The 21,317-nt window shown below is 45.4% G+C and overlaps 1 protein-coding gene across 5 annotated transcripts in view; it reads right to left on the bottom strand.

The window, feature by feature from the left end:
• Window positions 1–3,587: 3,587 nt before the first annotated feature.
• srrm3 (serine/arginine repetitive matrix 3) overlaps window positions 3,588–21,317 on the bottom strand; it is a 109,819-nt gene continuing 92,089 nt past the window's right edge. For 3 of the 5 annotated variants that reach the window (XM_064352199.1, XM_064352200.1, XM_064352201.1), the window contains exons 11-14: window positions 13,552–13,850; window positions 12,925–13,164; window positions 9,748–9,873; window positions 3,588–6,191 (exon numbers count right to left, since the gene is read on the bottom strand). In XM_064352199.1, coding sequence (XP_064208269.1) covers window positions 5,924–6,191; window positions 9,748–9,873; window positions 12,925–13,164; window positions 13,552–13,850 — 933 coding nt within the window. In that variant the 3' untranslated portion in view covers window positions 3,588–5,923. Of the gene's footprint in view, window positions 6,192–7,544; window positions 7,697–9,747; window positions 9,874–12,924; window positions 13,165–13,551; window positions 13,851–21,317 lie in introns of all 5 variants that reach the window. The other 2 variants (XR_010332542.1, XR_010332543.1) reach the window with 2 other exon arrangements.

The raw sequence follows: 21,317 nt of genomic DNA, 5'->3' as shown, positions 1-21,317 counted from the left end.
CTGGCTTTATAAACCCCGCCAGCCCCCCTCCCAGATATTTATAGAAGGGCCTAGAATGTCTATTCATGGAAGACGTACCAGTAGAATGGAATTCAAGGCCAAGGCCCACCCTGACACGGCTCTCTTGACAAACTGCACTTCACCTCAGCCCCCTGCCAATTGTAATCTCCTGCGTTGCATTACACTCTTGAAGAGGAATCTGAGATCCCGTTGTAACACGGACCGCGCGGCTCAGCGGATCCGGGCGTACGTGGGAGCGACCGTGCGGACGGCGGCTCAGCTGCCTCGCCATGTGGCGCGTGTAATCGACCCGGCATGTTCCGCCGGGATCCAGACGCAAGGATTGTTCTGGAATGAGGGAATGTCCAAGCTTTGCTTTACAGTTGCTCCAGTAAGTCATTCCTTCATATGCCCATTGCTGAAGAAGCTGGTTGACTGGCCACTGTAAAAGCAACAGAGAACCTCTGGACAAAGTACATTTCTCCCAGCTAATATTTGCCAAGTTACACGTCACACTGATTAAACTTTGCATTGGTTTTTCCCTAAATAGAGTTGTCTTTCCAGGGTCTATTTGTCATTTTCCAGACATGTGTTTCTCTTGGCTTTTTTAAAATTTTTGAACGAGAGCCTAAAGTTTTATTTATTTATTTATTTTTAGATTCAGAATAACCGCTTAACTTACATGCATAAGTTAAACATCACTTTGCCGATTATGATTATGAATCCTACATGGCCCTCAGACTCACAAGGGAGAGATGATCATCTTCATTGTGAACTTACATTTGAGAGTTTCTCTGAGACCATTTCGTCCATTCAGCGGCAAATCAATCTGAGTAGACAACAATCTGAAGCATGTGCATATTCACACTGATTACAGTACTGGCTGACACAGAGGTCCCTTCCATAGCCAAAGCACATGGCTTAAGACTGGAGTGCTTCTCAAGCACATCTCATCATGTTGTGTAAGGCTGGCATTTCTTTGCCTCCTGTCACCTCCAAAGCTGCTGTATCATTTCAATTAACTCTGAAAGGTTACCGGATCCCTTCTATACTTCCAAATGTCTACCTTCTTTCCAATGCAATGGGGCATTCCACTCCATTTAGAGCTTGATCCCTATCCATTCATATATTTGTACATATGTCAAGGCTAGGTCTTCTCAGTGGTCTTAAGTGTTCGTTTACTGATCTGTTATACTTTTCATGAGTGTTACTGCTTCTTTCCACATACTGTCTGTAATCAGTGCTTGGCTCCAGGTGCCCATCAAGTCCACATGCTAACTCAATACAACATGCAGTGCCCAGTTCCAGCATGTAGATGCTACAGCTATTTCCATTCAGACATGTTGCTGAGCATGGCACATGCCCGGTACAGGATATCATTATGTTTCTGGCCTCTGATTTTCCACTGTGCGTGTTACAGTACATTGCATGTCCGCATCGCTGTCAGCACTTACAAGGGGAATTTTCTCTGTTACACAAGATGTCATGTAGATTAACAACCAATCTTGCAATTCCAAACCGTGGAAATGTATAGATAATTGCTGCGTGCCCATATCCAACACCGGCATCCGTCGTACGAGGGTTGCAGCCTTGAAATGAAAGCGGCAAGCATCGCATGCCCTGGGTCAGTATATGGGCCTAGAGGGAGGATTAGGGCCTCCTTTACATTCTTTGCTGCTCTCTTATCAGTTATTCGGAAAGCTTCAGTGAAGCAGTGGGGACAGTTCATGAGGTGGCGAGTCGTGGCTGGTATCTAGAGAACAGAACATAATCACTCTCCAAGGGGACAGCATATGACTCTGTCATATTCCTCTTACCCATTCATGGAAAAAATGTACATTTCCCCCTTACAGTAACACAACGATAGCATGTCCTCCTGTTATAGCCCAACTGGCCACTAAACCAACTGGGGTGAGTGGTTCAGCTCTAAGGGGAAAAAGAGCTTGCTTGTTATCTCTCTTTCAATCAAAGGATTATGACTGGGGATCAATATGGGCATGTTGGACAAGGACTGTGCAGATAGACATTTTAAAGGCATGAATTTACCATCGCTGTCATATGTGTCTTTAGCCTAAGCCTCGGATGACATCATTCTGTCAGTGTGGGCTATCCACCAGACACACTCGGGTAAAACTCCAGGGACTGTGGGAGTCTTGGCATTGCATACAGTGCAGTGTATGTTCTGAGACACTGCCTGCTGTATTTCGGGAGTGGACGCTCATGCGATTGGGTAGGGCTGCCATTTTCCGTGTATCAGATCATTTGCTCCTGGGTGAGAAGAATCAGTCAAGAATGAACATGTCAATAACAATGTTAAAATGTATTGGATAATAATCAATACAATTGTCTTAAATGCACAAGTGCTATGTTTTTACATTGATTATATTGATTTTAATTGTTCAGTCACCCAGATTGCACACACTGTATTTATGCATTTGAAAGTTGAGAGGTAAGGTTGTTTCTAAAAAAAAAACTGCCTTCTTTAAAATCACCCAGCAGGAGTTTTTAATGACTGAGACATGTGGCTACGGCTACATTTACAGTTCTTACACAAGTTCTACCAGAAACGTCTATGAGCCTGTGCCTGAGAATATTACTAGAATATTCCTTACCATTTTGCTGGGTGTGCGATTCCAGGCGCAGCTCCAAATTCATGCGCATTACCGCCCTCTGCTGGTTGCTTTGGTTATTGTGTAATCCGATCGACGTGCCTCTCTCTCCATATTCATCATGTTGTCACCACCCCCACCTAACAGTTTTACCTCCAAGAGACATATTCATCACTAATATTAAGTGCATATCAATTACCTCACCTAAGGTTTTCTAATAAATTATTTAAAAAACAAATTATATTGCGTTTTGTATACATTTTCATAAGCTCTCAAATCAATGGCTTCATCTGAACATTACAGAAAATTAATTTTAGGTTAAACCCTCACATTAAGCAATATCTATAGTGTGGTATTTTACTGGCATTATGCATATATTTTTATGATGTATTTGTGTATATATTGTCTTCTGGGTGCATTGTTAAACACTTTTAACAGCAATTATCGCAAGCAGTGGGGTTCTGGCCAAATTTTCAAAATGACTCCTAGTCATTGCCATGAAATCTCACCCCAGTGTAACTATCTTACTGATCTGTCCTTCTGCACCAAACACCTGAATGCACGGCAAGTGCTCTTGCACAAAATGGCTTCCTTGCATCTTTGAGCCACGCTATACATTGGTGGTGGTTTGTTCAGTCCCCACCCTTCCTCCCTTCCCTGTAAAATTGAGCTTTCTCTCTGGACCCAAGCCCATGCCCCAGAACAGTCAGATAAGATACCAAACAGAGGTACTGAATGTCCTGAATGAATCTGGGCATCATAACTCTTACTGATTGAGCTTCTAGAAAGAGCTGGAACGTCTGGATCAAATCCCCAAATGTCTTTCATAATGTGGCCACCCAGGCCATGATTGGCAACCCTGCATTTCCAACCAGACTCATTCACCTGGGACATCAATGTAAAGGAGAAGTTAGTTGTGAGTGGGCCTCCCCAGTCGGATAAATACGAATGCTTTTAAATGATAAAACCGGCAGCTAATTTTCCATTGGTATATACTTTATTGTTCTGTATAATAACTAGTACACTACAACTACTGACTTTTATACAATCCAAAGGATGAATGCTGCAACTTGTATTACTCGACATTTTGTTTACTAGGTATAACTTGGGTTACATTTTGAATGTAACACTGCGTGGGCAACAGAGAAATGAGCAGGAAGACAGAAGGTTCCCTGATTGCACCACCAGCTTTCGTATCTGTACAGTAAAACGTCTTCCGCAGAGACAAAGAATGTGTAAACGGGTCACGCGTACATCGCCTGCACATAGTTTAAAAAAACAAAAAACAAGCTGACAAAAAAGCCAGTTACTGGGAGACTCTTGACGAAGTGAAGTGTTTGGTCTTAATCGCTGCGCTAACGCGATCCATTAAACACAGGGCCTCGCTCTTGAATATTACAGTGCCTTGCACACCTTCTTTGTTCCACTGGCTAACCCTGCTGGAGAACAGGAATCGTTACGGGGACGCATCATCGATCGCCTTCCGGTTCAAATCGATAATCAGCCCGTTCGTTTACATTTATTTTTTTCTTCGTCTCGCAATTAACTGATTACCACGTCAAATGGCGATGGTCACGTTACAATTAAAAGGCTTAGGATTTAGCTTCATTGAAAATTCAAACTGGAGATATAGTCAGTCGTTTATGTTTGCGGTATGAAATCAGGAACTGCTTCCATAAATTTCGCATAATGAAATATAAATAGTTGGACACATAAATAAATAAATAAATAAATAAATAAACAAATAAATAAATAAATAAATAAATAAATAAACGCTTAGCATGTGGACCCACAGAAGTGGCCTGCATTATGTAGTATACACTGCACTAATTTCAGGGACACAGTCCGTTTGCCAGAGTCACACATAATAAATAGTCCCAGAAATAGTTTGGTGCCGAAATAAATAAAACACATTGCACATCTTTTTTTTTTGTTTTTTGTTTTTTGCGTGCCTCGGACAGAGGGCGTAGATCAGAAGTCCGGTATAAAGGTGGACAGACAGGGATGCAGAGTCTTCCCGGGCACCAGGGGTGGCAGATGGGTCCAGGATTCTCGGCATAAAGAACGAACCTTCTCCAGGGTGTGACACGCAGGCCCAGTCTCTTAAATAACACGGTACATATGATACAGTGCATAGTTTACAGCCGGGACTAGCCGCAGAGATCTTACACACCACATCCTGACGTACAATGTACACCACTGGGAAGGAGAAAAAAATACGTTTGACGGCTCAGTTTTGCCGATACGAACTCCGTTTCTCTTCTTTTTTATCCTTTTGCTTGATCTCTGATTTTGAAAAATTTCAGTCATTCGAAAGAAAAAATGAAAGAAAAAAAAACATCGAACCATCTTTTTTTTTTTTTTTGCTGAACCTCTTTCTTTGTCCTCAAAAAACTTGCTAGGGAAGAATCCCGATCTTTGATTCGTACTTCAGTGTGAGCGTGAGTGTGTGTCTGTGTGTGTGTGTTTGTTCTCTTTCCTCTGTGGAGAAAAATCTGCAAAAGTGCTTTTTTAAAAATTTGTTCACCAAGTACCTCAAAGGATCTCTGAATTAGGAGTCAGAAGTCTTTCGTGATATCACCCACACTGTACGTAGAACATCTTGAATTTGTTTTCAATTTTCAAAAATCTTTTCCCCCCTTTGTGATCCTGGCTCATTTTTGATAAGATAAAACATAAGTGTGTTTCAGTGATTCTCAAATTGCATCGCTGTTTTCTCGATTACAGAACAGGAGAACGGCGTGGTGGCAATCGATTTTCAGTGGTGTCTGCAGAGAACCCTGCTGGCTGTTTTGACACCTCCGGGCTTCCTGTTGATATCGGTTTGCTTTGGGTGCGTCTGGGCCATTGTTGGGGTTCCCTCCCTGAACAGTGTCCCACTGAATCCTCTGGCTTTGTTTACACGGTTCCATGGAGACAAAGGAACCTGAACAATGCAGCCACTGGGCAGCTGGCCAATGTGATTGTAGGCCTCGGCTGCAGCTGCCATGCCTGTTAAAATCACCAGTGTGTGGATGGATGACTAAAACAGGGGTAAACTTGCACTGTGTGCAGTATGGTTATCAAAGGATCTAAGGATCAACTCAAATGTGTTAGCAAATGTATTTTAGTGAGATGGCGGTTTTGTTATTCAACCTCTGGCTCGGCTGACCAATGGAGCCGTTCTAAGAGGGCTGAAGGAGGGAACGTTCGAGAACGAACTCAGGATTTCGGGGAAATGTGATCTGGGGCCCAGAGAGGGGGGGTGGCGAGGAAAAGGCTGACAGTGGGTGGGGCAGGGGGCGGGGCAGGGGCAGGGGCGGAGCGGGGGCCGTTCAGAAGCCCGGGCTCTCCGAGCTGCTGCGGCTGTAGTAGCTGTCGTTCCGGCTGGCGCTCCGGGACCGGCTCCTGCTGACGCTCCGGCTGACGCTCCTGCTCCGGCTGACGCTCCTGCTGGCGCTCCGGCTGCGGCTGCGGCTGGGACTGCGGCTGTAGCTGCTGTAGCTGTCGTAGCTGCGGCTGCGGCTGGAGGCCGACTGGCTGCTGAGGGAGCTGGAGGAGGAGGGGCTGGGCCGGTAGTAGGGGATGGGCCTCTTACGGGCGCTGAGGAGAGAGGGAGGAGACGTCAAGGCCCCGCCCACCGGAGGCTAAGCGCACGGCTACCGTACCGGACCGCTGCCATTGACAGCTGGGAACATTTCTGTGAACATTTCTGTCACAGCTTATCTTTGTTTTAAAAAAAAAAAAAATATATGAACAGTATATCCCTGTCCCATGTCAGTTCAGCCAAATTCCAAAATTACCCTCCCAATACAAAGTTTGTAGCCCGGATTCATTCGCCATATGTCCTTAACTTCTTCTTCAAAAACAAATGAAAGCATGAGCCTTTATTTTTACCTTAGAAACACAGTTTGGCAGGTCAGTATTAATGACTGATGAATTTTCCTAACTCCGCTTGTAAAGACAAAAACAACTAGCGTTCGCCTTCATTTGAAGTGAACGTTGAGGACAAACGGTGGTTCAATCCGGGCTCGTGTCCCACGTCACGCTGCACTGATATGACGCAGCTGTCAATGCAGGGAATCTGAGGCCTTCGGTGGCGTAGTGATTAGTCGCTGCTGTAAAGTTAAGAGGAGAGCGGCTGTGTGTGTGTTAGCGTGCATTCACACCCGCTCTGCAGATTAAGGAGGTTAAAAAAGCAGACGGCTCAGCTAGCAACCGCAGGTTCGATCGCGCCCTCCTCCCAGAGAGTCCCCTTGATTTACCCGCGGCCTGCAGGTGGTGAGTAGAGAGCGGTTAGCCAGTTAGCCAGTGAAGACAGAAATCTGAGGAGTTAGCAACCGCAAGAGTCCGCCCAGAAATCCATGTGGATGTAGACATTATGAACTTGACTCAAGCACTATCAAGGCACTGTTGTCAGAATATAACTGCAAACACAGTAGCACCGTCCCTCACATAAATCGCCTCCTGACTGAATCCAACATCTATAGATTTTCATCAATTTTTGGATGATCAGTGAGGTCAAGTCAAGTCATTCTGTGCCAAAATTGCATAAAAGGCTACATAGATGAATCCTGTGATAATGTGGTCACACTGTTTAAATGACTCATAAAAGACCAACACTGATGTACATTTAGTCACTGCAGTCTAATCTACGCTTTCCTCAGAGCTAATGTTTAATAACTCAAATAGGTTCAATTTTTTCCAACCGCCGTTGGTGAACGCACATCACTCGTTGCACTGATAAATAAATAAAGTGATGCGCGTAAAACAAAGGAAAGCACGCAACCGCGAAACGCTTGCGCAGGACAGACTGCTATCAGCCTTGACAGTACTCGCATCAAAGTCTTCATTTTACGCTGTATTAGTAGCCATCTGCAACAGTAAATCTACACGTGAGGTGAGTCGTGTTCTGGCGGATTTCAGAACGGGAGAGGACGCAGGAGTCGGCAGTACTCGGGAGACGGGGTCTGTACGTTAGCCGCTTGCCGTAGCAGGTTCAGGAGGAGGAAGAGAGAGCTAGAGGAGTCCTGCTGCACGGCAACTGTTACCACGGTAACCTTGCCTGCAGCTCAGTAGAATTCCTTTCTCTGTAGTCTTCGGGGCACCTTAATGCAGGAGTGGGAGAAATCGTCAAGTTTAAAAAAAAAAACGAAAAGAAAAATGCAACCTGACATTTTACTCACCTGGAATTTTATGGAAAGATATCCAACATGATTTTGTACCGAATAAATACAATTTTCTATATTTTCAGAGTAGTTCTTTAGTTCAAAAAAAAAAAAAAAGTGTTTCGACTGGTCTGATCTAAAAACAAGTAGAGCACAGAATATGCAAATGTGACTTGACCTATCCAGAAATTAAAATACATCAGATCCATTTAGAGATTTTTAACCAGGGGCACTAGATTCAAAGCAGAAATCTGTGGTATAACAGGCACGTACAGTAGCTCTAAGGTATCTCTTATATCGCACGTGCTGCTGGTTGTGTCATAATGAACCTCCGTGTGATAGACAAAGGGAAGGGGGCTGCACAGGGCTGCTTAAACCTCACAGGAGCATCCGCTCCTTAGAGAAACGGAGGAAAAGGGAACTGCAGAAGAGGCTGGGCTGCAAGAGGAAGCTGACAGACTCTCCCGTAGATGTCAGTGTTACTCTGTAATACAGTGGCTGGGAGGAGAGGCTCTCTGTACCGAGCCCAGAATCAGAAGCATCGCATGAGTATTACAGGGAAGCTTCCTCTGTTCGTTACAGCTACGCGACAGCAGGAAGGTGACATTGCAAAAAAAAGTTCACAAAATGGAGGCAGTCAAATTGTAAAATATCAAGGGATTACTAATGCAAAGCAGAAGCACCATATTAAGAATTTCTCAACTGGATAATGTAAAATGGGTTTAAGGGTTTAATTTTTCCACAGGAAAAAAAGCCAACAAGGTGCACTCAATATATCAATATAAGGCCATTTGAGATGCACTCAGTTTATCAATATGAGGCCATTCGAGGTGCACTCAATATATCAATATGAGGTGCACTCAATATATCAATATGAGATGCACACAATATATCAATATGAGGCCGTTTGAGTTGCATCCAATATATCAATATGAGGCCTTTTGAGAACGTAGGCCATGTAACCTAATGTAGGATGATGTCTTTGTGATGTCATAATCAAACACCGAATCAAATCGTCTTGAGATTTGTTCTGCGATTTTCTCTGCTCCTCAATCAAGGAGCTGATAAATGTTGGTTGTTAAAATACAGCCTCAATACTGGCTGTTGCTACTAAATGTCAACGTAGAATTACAAAACTGACAAATTAAGATCTTATTTCTTCTGTGTTGGCGGTTCATTTATTACTTTCTTTCCAGCATGGGCTGTAATGAGCTGTAATTTGGAGAGTTGCTCTGGATAAAGATGCATTCTGAGTAAATGTACAATGTCTTCACCTGTCAGACTGACAAAACAGCTCTATCATGGCTCTCTGAAGCGGATTACCAATTATCGTCTTGAACCGTAAAACAAAACCAAAAACAAACAGCAGCAGTCGAGAGAGTACAGACAAAGTCGTTCACGATGTTCAAGAAACCAAGGGAGTAAATCCATCTTACATATAAGACCAACTACTTGTGAGCGTTTGCGTATTCTTTTCAAAGTGCAACGAAATTCTGCCGTGCTGTCAATTTGATTTCATAAAATATTCATGTAGAGAGAACAGCAGCATTTGATGTTCTCTTGTTCCCGATCGCAGCGTCTCAGAGATGCAGCTGAAATTGGAAGCCTGTAGCGCACATATAGGTCAGGTTACTCGAGGATACACTGAAGGGATAAAAGGCACACACATCCAGGAGAGCCATTAATTCTGATTGGCTCAGCGGAAGGCCAATAAGCAAGTCCTATTCAGAAAGGCCACGTTTTCTTTTGAAATGCGACCCAGGACCCACTGCGGTTCGAGCTCACACTCACACGTTTTTCCAGTGGATGTGTGATACCTATTTTGCCAGACTGTGGTTGGAAGGTGGTAAAAAGAAACAAACGCAGAAAAATGTTTCAAAATGTTGTGAAATAAACATTTTCACAGCACTGTTCACCGCAACTTTAAAGAACCTCACTGCAATGAGGAATAGGGGGCGGGTGGGTCACCCTGGGTTCCGGCTCCCTCTTACCTTGTGATCCTCCGCGCCTCCATGAAGCTGGGGGAGTCGCGCCTCCTCTTCCGGATGGGGGAGTAACTCCGCGAGCGCCTCCGGGCTCGGCTCTCCGAGTCCGTGTGGTGGGCGCTGTCTTTCTCCCTGTAGACCGGCACAAACGGGCGGGAGTGAAGCTGGCAACCCCTGACCGTACGGCCTGGCACCCCTGACACCATCACACACACGCCCTCCCCCGCCCCCCGCAACACCCCCCCCCCCACACCCCCCCCCGCCCTCGCCAGCCTAATCGTACTGTAAGCCAGCACCCTGCCGCCGTGCTCCTCTGTTACCAAGGCAACCACCTCGCACCTTTCAGCGTGCCGCAGCGCAGCGCCGTGCATAGACGGAGCATAAAGAGGGATTCGCTGCGAACGAGCACGCTAGCTATTTCCAGCAGCGCGTAACGCCGCCGTTATCCGCGTCGCTCGCAAACAGAGCTCCAGGCAAAAACGTTTTCCGGAATCTTTCTCTAATGGTGCAAACGAACACATGTTTATTCACATTCCTTGAACTGTTCTTCCTGAAACCAGTGTTAATCAAGTGACAGTTGTTGGAAGTAGCACTTTTACACTGCGTAACATCTTGTACGTGTGGCTGCTGTTTCACGCTCCTCTATAACGTCCTACCGACGAACCCTCGTGTATTGCAGTCAGCGAGTTCGGGAATCACTAAGCCAGAAGAGTCTTAAGCTTTGTTTAGACAGCAGGCCTTAACGCTCTAAATACTCATTTGAAAAGCAAATCCAATCTATTTGAGCAACTGTCCACACAATGCTGTGGCCGGTGGCTAGATTAGAGTAGTGGGTTTACACAAGCTACGCTTAATAGCTTTTAGTTCTGTCATAAAATGATCATGTAATTCAACCCCGAGTTGCATAGGGTGAGATGAGAAAAGCTTTTAAGAGGACAAAAAATAATATTCGACCGGTTAGACACAAGTCACACGACCAAGTATCGAATACCACATACGACAGTGGTACAAGTCTGAATTGAAAACTCCTGATTCCTTTCGATTATCTACTGTTCGGACTTCAAGAGAAAAGATCAGATACATAACGAATGTGTGGAAAAAATCACTTCAAATTAACCAGTCTAAACAAAGCCACATTGACAATTGCCGAGAGTGGTAATTCAAACAACGCAGGAAGCAGGCATGTGTTGCAGAGTGCCTGAGCATGATAAGTCTTGGAAAAAGAGCCGTCTACATCTGAGACGACAAACAAGTTCTGGATTGATGGTGCGCTGCCAAGAGACGGGCAGATGCTCGGGCGAAACTGAATAAGCTTGTTTGTGTTTGTCAAACTCATTTTTTTCCCAGAAGATGCCAACAAATGCTTTGCTTTGAAAGACTCTGAACCAAAAACTATTTGGCCATGTTACCACCAGCAGTTCGCTGATGGGTGAAGTTCAACTTGAATTATACTACTATAATCTCACAGATTTGAACCTCAGAGTTAGGGGCTGGCTGGTCAACTGAATGGGTTATGAAACTGGAAACAGTATACAATTATTTACTAAGCTCCAAATTATCACTGATGCAAAAAAAAAAATTCATTTTGAAAAAGATTCCACTGACAACAAAAACGTGAAATAATCAAAATTAGAAAAAGAGTCATGCCTTAGCAGCTCTGAAAAGAATACAAGGTGGGAAAAGTCCATGTTCGTTATGAGGGAAGGGAGAACAAACTCGCATAGTTTGCATAGGAGACCAAAAACAGCAGGTATTTAAAATGGAGATGCATGCTGTGGAAAGCCGTCGAAGGGCTGTGCTGTTTTTTGTTCTGTTTTTTTTTTCAAAGGAGAGCAGACAGTCTGGCCTCCTTGTGTATTTTTTATTTTAAGCAGAACCAGCAGGAAACAGAAAATAGATCCCATTACAGAAGGTGATGTGGCAATTCATGTGTGGCGTGCTGGTTGGCTGCCTTGTGGACTGTGTTTGAAGGCTTCTTTCAGGCATGCAAGTTCTGTGCTCCAGGCCCAAGTTAACCCTGACCTTGCACCTTGCTACAGGGAAAGGTTGGGATCGATTGCTGTAATTAAAAAATCATCCCCAGAACTGAATGTCTGGTGAATTCTCTGACATTAACCTCAGTAATACCTTAGTTTAACTGTTGAGTGTATCTCATCCATTTTGTCTTCCTACGTATCTAGTTCAGGCTGCTGAAAACCATAACAAAACATTTTTATTTAATCATGTATATTTTGAAGGACACTTGTAGAAGACACAGGGAGGACAGTGGACTGGCACGAGGGGGGGTGGCTGCAGGGAATTTGGGGCTGTACCTGGAGTGGTTCTGGCGGGAGTGGGGGAAGGGGCTGTACCTAGAGTGGTTCTGGCGGGAGTGGGGAGAGGGGCCATACCTGGATTGGTTCTGGCAGGATTGTAGGGGGAGGGGCCATACCTGGATTGGTTCTGGCAGGATTGTAGGGGGAGGGGCCATACCTGGATTGGTTCTGGCAGGAGGGGCTGTACCTGGATTGGTTGTGGCGGGAGTGTAGCGGGAGGGGCCGTACCTGGAGTGGTTCTATTGAGAGTGAGGGGGGAAGGGCCGTACCTGGATTGGTTCTGGCGGGAGTGGGGGGGGGGGGGGCGTACCTGGATTGGTTCTGGCGGGAGTGAGGGGGGAGGGCTGTACCTGGATTGGTTCTGGCGGGAGTGGGGGGGGGGGGGGGGGGCGTACCTGGATTGGTTCTGGCGGGAGTGCAGGGGGGAGGGGCCGTACCTGGATTGGTTCTGGCGGGAGTGGGGGGGGTGGGGCCGTACCTGGATTGGTTCTGGCGGGAGTGAGGGGGGAGGGGCCGTACCTGTATTGGTTCTGGCGGGAGTGGGGGGGGAGGGGCCGTACCTGGATTGGTTCTGGCGGAGTGGGGGAGAGGGGCCGTACCTGGATTGGTCCTGGCGGGAGTGGGGGGGGAGGGGCCGTACCTGGATTGGTTCTGGCGGGAGTGTAGGGGGAGGGGCCGTACCTGGATTGGTTCTGGCGGGAGTGAGGGGGGAGGGGCCGTACCTGGATTGGTTCTGGCGGGAGTGAGGGGCCGTACCTGGATTGGTTCTGGCGGGAGTGGGGGGGAGGGGCTGTACCTGGATTGGTTCTGGCGGGAGTGGGGCCGTACCTGGATTGGTTCTGGCGGGCGTGGGGGGGAGGGGCCGTACCTGGATTGGTTCTGGCGGGCGTGGGGGGACTTGGCCTTGCTGCCGTGCTCCCGCGAGCGTGAGCGGGAGCCGGAGGGCGCGCTGCTCCAGGAGCTGCTGCGCTGGCGGAGGCTGTGGGAGGAGCTCTTCTTCCGGCCGGACGCTCGGCGCCCGCGCCGCGTCGGGGACGCCGACGAGCTCCGGTGACGCGCCTGCGTCCGGTTGCGATGGCGCCGCTTGGAGGAGCGGGCTCCTCGTGTCCTGGGAAGGGGACAAAGGTCAGAGGTCATTACGGGACGAAAACCTTAAGAGATATCCGGTATCAAATAAACTTGATCAATCGATCATCTATTGAAAGTCACATTCAGTGGTTTGCCAAAACAACAAATAATTTAGCTTAATGGGATCTTTTTCTGAATTTAAACAACAAAAACGCTGGGTAAAAGCCTCCCATACAAAACAAGGGTTCTCTTGCGTAAAGGTCTTACTGAAAACCACAGTACAAAATAATTTGGAGTCGTCAACAGAACTGTCCAATCCTTCAGCTTAGCAATGCCCCCTACAGGCAGGGAGAGGCATCTACAGTGCTGAGGAGCCCATGGGAAGCACGTGGGAGGCGGGGGCTGTTGGCAGGAGGCCGCTGCTCACTTCTTCTGCTGCGAGCTCTTGTTCCTCTTGTTCACCGGGAGGTCGTGCTGAGAGTGGGCGGAGTCACTGCTGCGGGCGGGGGAATGGGAGCTCCTCCCCGGCGCCCTCTGGCGGCTCCTGCGCTTGACGGGGGCCGGCGAGGGGGACCGCTTCGCGCCCTGGCGATGGTCGTCCCCGGACGCGGCGACCCCCGGAGGGACCCCCGGGCTGGTGCCGCTGGCATCCTGGGCCTTGGCCCCTTTCGGGTGGGGGGAGAGCGACGCCCGAGCTCCCGCCAAGCCCGCGGATGACCTCATCGCCTGGAGGGAAAAGGAAAAAAAAAAAAAAAAAAACAAAAAAAAAAAAAACAACAAAAAAAGAAAAAAAAAGTAAAAATTGTGTTAGAGTGTTCTGGCCACAGCGCGTGTGTGCAAGGGTGTATTTGCCAAAAAAAGAAAAGGAAAGGAGAACGTGATATCTAAAGAAAAACAAGATCTAGAGTTTGTCGGTAAGGCTCAAAGACAGTCCTCTATGGTGCAGCACATGCAATACTTGACATGCAAAATTATAATGAGTCAAAGAAATCATAAACCCGAAAGGAAAAAAAAAAATAGTAAGAAAGAGGAAGGAGAAAATGTAAATTAGGAAACAAAATGAAGTTTAATTGAAGATAAGAGAGCAGAAAGCAATGTAACAAATACAGAGAGAATCTGTACAAAATAGTAAAAAAAAATAAAACGGAGGACTTTTCGTTTAGGTAATGATTCAAAAAAACAAAAAATGAAACCAAATCATAAAGAAATTAAGAAACAACTTGACGGAACATCACAGAAATGGAAGGAACAAAATAAAGATTCACAAATATAGTATCAATCCAATCAAAACAATTGCCTTTACTCAATAATAATTTCGTTTGTGTATTTTTTTTTTTTCCTGCAGACAACTGCGGAGATGTGAACAGCGACCCATGTCTTTTTTTTTAATGGATAATCTTTGTTTAACTCCCTTTTGGTTAACATCCACTTACCAATAAAGTGGTATTCCCTCCTTTAGTAGGTTAGGTATGAAGAAAAGGGAAAAGTGGGGTAACATAAGTGCATCATTAGAGTCACAAAAATGCAAGAGAAAAAGACACAAAACCCTTCCCTGGTAGTGATATATGAACAATGTATGATTTTTTTAGAAAAAAAGAGAGAGAAAAAAAAAAACCACAATGTGCAAGGAACTCTCACACCAGAGTACGTATCCAAACCACTCACTCCCCGCCCACTGTGACGCAGGCAAGGGCCGGCGTGGGCTCCCGCAAACCAGGAAGGACCTCGATCGTTTTGGAATGGCGCGTAACCCCAAAAAGAGGGGGGGGGGGGGGGCGGTCCGAGGTGGAGGGTCCTCATGTGCTCTTTCATGATTGACATGAATGGTGTCAGCTTCCTCTGGGAGTCCCTGACCTCTACCGCGTCTGCCGTTCTTCCACAAATGACCTCTGGCTCATGATTCAGAGTCGTTAGGAGGGAGCCGGCTGAACGTTTCACATAGAAACAGTTTCATTATTTGTGTTAAGACCCTTATGGTGAGTTGGCGCAGGGAAATGACGTTCAGTACAATCTTACCGAAGAAGAATGTACTTTATTTAAACAGAAGTTCTTCATTATAATACCTGGAGTTGGCAGTTGTGATCTACAACTTGAAGCAGGGTTGACAATAATACTTCATACAAGATGTGTTTGTGAATGAATAAGTGTTTGTGTGTCCATGTGCATGCATGGCTGAATGTTTGTGTTTGTGTGAGTGTGCATGTGTACGTATGTATGCATATGTGTTTGTGTGTGTACATGTGTGTGTGTATGTGTGTGTGCGTGTGTACGTGTGTACATGCGTGTGTGTTTGTCTTGCGTTCATGTGGAATGGGTGGGTGTGTGTGTGTGGGTATGTATGTGTGTGTGTGTGTGTGTGTACGCGTGGGTGTGTGTGTGTGTGTGTGTGTGTATGTGTGTGTACGCGTGTGTGTGTTTGTGTGTGTGCGTGTGTGTACACCTGGGTGTTTGTCTTGTGTGCGTGTGTGTGTGTGTGTGTGCGTGTGTGGGTGTGCGCGTGTGTGTGTAGCTGGTTGTGTGTTTGTGTTGTGTTGTGTGTGGTGTCTGTGTGTGTGTACGCGTGGGTGTTGTGTGTGCATGTTGTGTGTGGTGTGTTGTTGTGCTGTGTGTGTGTTGTGTGTGTGTGTGTGGTGTGTGGTGTGTGTGTCGTGGTGGTGTGTGTGTGTGTGTGTATGTGTGAGTGGTGTGTGGTGTGTGTGTGTTATGTGCGTGTGTGTGTGTGTGAGTGTGTGTGTGTGTTTGTGTGTGTGTGTTGTGTGCGTGTGGGTGGTGGTGTGTGTGTGTGTGTGTGTGTGGTGTGGTGTGTGTGGCTGTGTGTGTGTGTGAGTGTGTGTGTGTGGTGTGTGTGTGTGTGTAGGGGTGTGTGTGTGTGGTGTGTGAGTGTGTGTGTGTAGTGTGTGTGTGTGTGTGTGGTGTGGTGTGTGTGTGTATGTTGTGTGTGTGGTGTGTGTGTGTGTGTGTGTGTGTGTGTGTGTTGTGTGTGTGTGTGTGTGTGTGTATGATTGTGTGTGTGAGTGTGTGTGAGTGTGTGTAGGTGTGTGTGTGTTTGTGTGTGTGGGTGTGTGTGTGAGTGTGTGTGTGATGTGTGTGTGTGTTGTGTGTTGTGTGTCGGTGTGTGTGGTGGTGTGTGGTGTGTTGTGTGTGTAGTGGTGTGTGTTGTGTGGTGAGTGTGTGTTGTGTGTGTGTGGTCGTGTGTAGGTGTGTGTGTGTGGTGTGTGTGTGTGTGTGTGTGTGTGTGTGTGTGTGTGTGTGAGTGTGTGTGTGTGTGCGCGTGTGTGTGTGTGCATCTCAGGGAAGAGCACATGGGAGGCCTGGGATCTCTGGTACTGGCCATCAGAGGCTGTTTCCCCGGAGCCTGGATGTGCTACACAGTAACGGAGCAGAACGCCAGAGAAAAGCAGGGAAAAGACAAGAGCCAAGGAACGTTTTCTCTCACCTTAAAAACGAACCCCTCCCATCACCTTCTGACCTTTTCACTAAAGAAGTAGAGGGGAACAGGCCCTGACAGGTTTCTCCAAGGAAACTGCACCATAATTCTAAAATATTTTATTGCTTCCCTTTACAATAGTAGGTATTCATATTGAAAAGCTCCCAATTAATTTTTGTACTAAGAACATGAGATCATTTGAGTCATCGCATCACGGTTCCCATTCTCAGTAAATGACATTTGTAGGACACCACCTTCACAAAATGAGCTGAGCTCTTTTAAGCATAAATGCATAGAGAAAATACTCCACTGTATTATACATGTAGTCTATTCATCGCACACCGTGCTAATTTGGGTCTGCGTGGATCTTTAATTGATATCTGCTTTTCAACGTGCTAACCTTTCGCTAACAGGCAGACGGGGTGCAACCATCTCCCAATCTTCACAGTGAGAAATTTTAAAATGAAAAATGTCAGCGGGGCTTCAAATAATATTTAACACAATATCGCTACATAAATTCTTTGTTAATTGACTTGGAAGGCTCACACATGGGCTGGAAATAGCCATGAAAACTGTTGATAAAAATGTAATGTCTATTCTTCACTTCGAAAGGATTTGGCACACTTGTATAACACTGACGTACGACGTGTGACTTTCCTGTGGAAGAAATGTCACAACTGGGATCACAGGCTCTTGCTTTTCAATATGAAATACCCAGGAATCTCTCAAGATTGAAAAATAAAAAAATCACATTTTAGTTTTTTGGTGGAGTTACCTTTTAAAGCCCATGGAATCACCCACAAACAAGTTATGTGCTGTCGCTAAATGTTAGGAAGGAGTCTTCCAAAAAAACAAACAAACAAACAAACAAAAAAAAAAAACACATGGAAACGTTTGCAGATGAATCCCCCTGGGTTGAAACACCAGGCGCAATGTTGCGAGCGAAAACAGCCCTGTTTAACGCGGCCTTTACTGCACTGCTGCTGCGACTGCGCTGGGTCAGTGTCTGTTAAGAAGCGGTTAAGGACGTGCGCCAGACAAACTGCTTTCCGGTGGGTGGGGGGGGGGTTACTGAGTGGATTGAGATAAGTGAAGATAAGTCAAAAAGGTCAAGCATCACCTTCAAAGACTCATTGATTCGGTGTCTGTACACTCCAGTGTGACCCTCTCCGTTCAGCCAGGCAGTCTAGGTTTCGCTTTAAGGTCAAACGTTTCACTGCGTTCTCAAATAATTCCCTAGCGTTAAAATAGCATTTTTTTTTTCTTTTTCTTTGCCAGTCTGCAACGATCCTTTTCACTTAAGCCATAAAGGTCACAATTATAACACCATTCAGTAACATTTATCAAAAAATTCACTGATGATTAACTTATTAGAATGTGACAGGGTTAACTCGCAGCACTTATCCATCAGCTCTGAGTGTGGATGTGTGAACAGAGGAGCAGTGGATAGGAGGGATGTGCACCTGTATTGTAATTGCAGGCCTACTGCAAGGGGAATAAAAGGTCAAAGGTAATGAGTGGTTTCCATAAGAGGAAAATGGAAAACGTGATGAATTCTCTTGCATGCATTAGCTTTGCGCTCACCAGGTCCGATTGTGTGTTAGGTACTGCAGGAAAAAATCAGGGGGTAAATACCGGGGGAATCCTACTGTCCAAATCTGCCCTTGATGTCCAACAACCACACCCATCCCTTTCCCTCTAAACAACACAAAAAAAAAAATCTTAGCTACAGCTATGAGAAAACAGACAGCCACTAATGCCAATGACAGTTGGTAGAACGGCTATTACCAAGAACTCAAGATAACGAAATCATAAGATGGGCTGACCATTCACTGAGGAACAAAGTAATGCTAGACAGACAGGAATGCAGTATCTATCAAACAGAAAAGGTGAACAGGGAAATGACTGGACGAGAGTACTGGACTTAAGTATGAGTCATAAAAAGAAAGGGAAAAAGAAATCAATTCGCAATTGAAATCTCAAAGTAAGCGTAATTTAAAAGGAACAGTAAAAGAAACCACCGGAAGTTTTAAAAAAAAAAAGAGAGAGAGAGAGAGAGAAACATTGAAGTCAAGCTAGGGTGCTTCTCACATTCTCGTTTGCATAATGAGCACGTGCGGAGGCAGACCGTTACCTACCTTCCATTTCAATCAGTGACACGTAAGCAATATCGAAAAAAGAAAAAGAAAAAAAGAGAAAAGGATAGTCTCCGCAGCGGAGAGCAAAATGGGAAGAAGACAATGACTTTTTTTAGTACTGTGCTACTTACTGTCCCACAACTAAGGGAACTGAACAAACAGAACTAAAAATATATATTCAAAAAAATAAACAAAAAACTAAAACCAATAAAAAGGAACCAAAAGATATGGTGTGCTATCTTTTCTTTGCTCAGACAAATGCAGCCATGGTAGGAAAATAAAGAAGAGGGAGGGGTGAAGGAACACGTAGCTTAATAAGTTACAGAAACGAAATCCGGTGAACAAAACTGCAAGGGCATGCCAAGTTTCGCTAATGGCGAAAGAACGGGGGGGGGGGGGGGGGAGAGGAGCATGTCAGGCCAACAGAGAAGGCAAGAAGTGAGTCACACACAACACAGACGGGTGGGGAGAGGAGGGGAGGGGAGGGGGGTCTGGGTGGCAGGGTAATCGCTGCCAGGATGGACAACTAGAGTCAGCGCATTTAAAAGGGACCCAAGCCACATTTCTCGAGAATCTGTCGAAAAAGGACTCGACGTCCAGATGTACTCGCGACACTTAAATCTTATTAGACCGTGCTGGGGTCACCACTCTCTCTACTCTGGATGCAGGAAATAGAGAGAGACTTTCCAGAAGATCTCTGGGTGTGAAATTCTGCATGTTTCCTGGTATAACAGATAAAAACCTTTAGGGGGAATGGTGTTTGGCACCATATTTCATTGCAACATACAGAAACATGCCATTTCTGGTAAGGACTGTCACTTATAATATACAGCCTTTTTTTTAAATCCAAGGGATTCAGTAAAGTGGTTTATTCAACCCTTGGCTGCAAACTTTCTCAAATGCTAAATGTAAACTACGCAGTTTTGACTGAGCTTTAGTCTAAAGTGGCTTGGGTTCCTTTAAAATAACAGTTACCAGAAACTGTGTGTACTGTGTGGCACTCGCATACACATATGCACCGTTTAAGCAGCTGAAGATAATTAAAGGAAAACATACTCTGGTGTTGCAAAGATAGTATACCCTAGCTGTTGAAGATATGCTAATCAGTAACTGTGTGCAGATGATGCATCGGGTCTTCTATAGCGTGAGCGTTCAGAGACCTCTATTTAAAATCCTCCCAAAAAATAAACCTCAGTGCAGCTGCTATCAGCAATGGAAGGACACCCATTTAACCTCTTGAATGGATCTGTGTGTAATTATAGTGCTGCATAGAGTCAACATCAATGGACAGTCTGACGGAAGTGGTACTGCCATCAAGAGGCATCATGCAAGTCAAAAATGATACAAAAACAGGAAGCAAAATATGGCCTGTTCACCAGGGAGCGGTAGGCCCTTTTAAAGGTTTGGGACTATAGTTGAGCAGAACATGTGCTTGTAAAGACAACTGTATCAACAAGAAAACTAGTACACATACCCATTAACCTACTTGATCCAGTTCCAAATCATATGAGTGCTTTTTACATAAACAAGACAGAAAAGTTTGGGTATTTATTGGTAAATGCCACTCAAATCAATGGTAATATGAAATAAACAGGAAATGACGAAAGAAACAAAAAGGAGAGAAAGCAAATGGCACATCCTCGTAAGCATGCAATCTGGGACGAATCTCAGACACGAAAGCATTTGTCAGTCATTTTCTGAAAGTAACTTCCCTGAGACCATGGCAAACTCCTTTAAAACCATCTTCTGAGCAGTTCATCTACTGTATAATAATGATTTAAACACAAAGCAAACAGCCGGTCTGCTTTTTACGTGGATGTGGGGACACTTCATAGGAAATAGAAATAATCACAGTAAAATGTTTAGCCGACGCAATTTCATTGTTGTCACAAATGAAGCGACAATGGAATTAGCAATTCAGGCAACAGACACAAAATGGCCTGGAGGAGGAGGCCAGGATTTCAGTACTCGTTTCTCAGTTTCTTTTTCCGTGTTTGAATCTAGCATTCTAAATTATATCAGTATTATATTAACTTTTTTGGTTTGGATGGAACATTTTTTTAATGGGCAAACCTGAGAGACAGAGCACGGCAGAATAACATCCAGAGTTACAATTAAACCGGTGACAATATGGACAACAGCACTCCCACCTTCAAAACTCCAGCTGTCCAACATCATTGTGGAGAGAAAATCAGATGCACTCTCACTCAAGAAAGCCCTATTTTCTGTCGTGATTTCTTATTACAGTATTACTATGGACTCAGGCCAGCATCAGCTGCACTTGGGGTCTCACTGCACCTCCAGTGAGGTTGACTCCTGCAGTCCTGAGCAGATTGACGTCAGAGAAATTCGGATCTTTTAGAAGTAAGTACTGACTGAAATCCTTAGGGCCTGGAGTGGAGTTATGCCGCGTTTAATTAAGGCCTGATCACACGGCTTCCAAGACCAGGAAGCAGACATCACGTTGATGACACTCCCTCAAGAGAGATGCAGAACCCTGCAAACCTCTGGATAACCTCAAACACAGCAAAGCTTGCTTTCTGAAACTTTCGTTTTTGTTTTTCCATCGAGGCAACGACACACAGTGGTTTAGCTGTATGTCTTTCTATTTGCTTTTCCTTTACCAAG

Source organism: Anguilla rostrata, chromosome 9 (genome assembly GCF_018555375.3).
Source record: "Anguilla rostrata isolate EN2019 chromosome 9, ASM1855537v3, whole genome shotgun sequence".
NCBI lineage: Eukaryota > Metazoa > Chordata > Actinopteri > Anguilliformes > Anguillidae > Anguilla > Anguilla rostrata.
The sequence above is the reverse complement of the archived record's forward strand: the minus strand, read 5'-3'. Positions and strand labels throughout refer to the sequence as shown.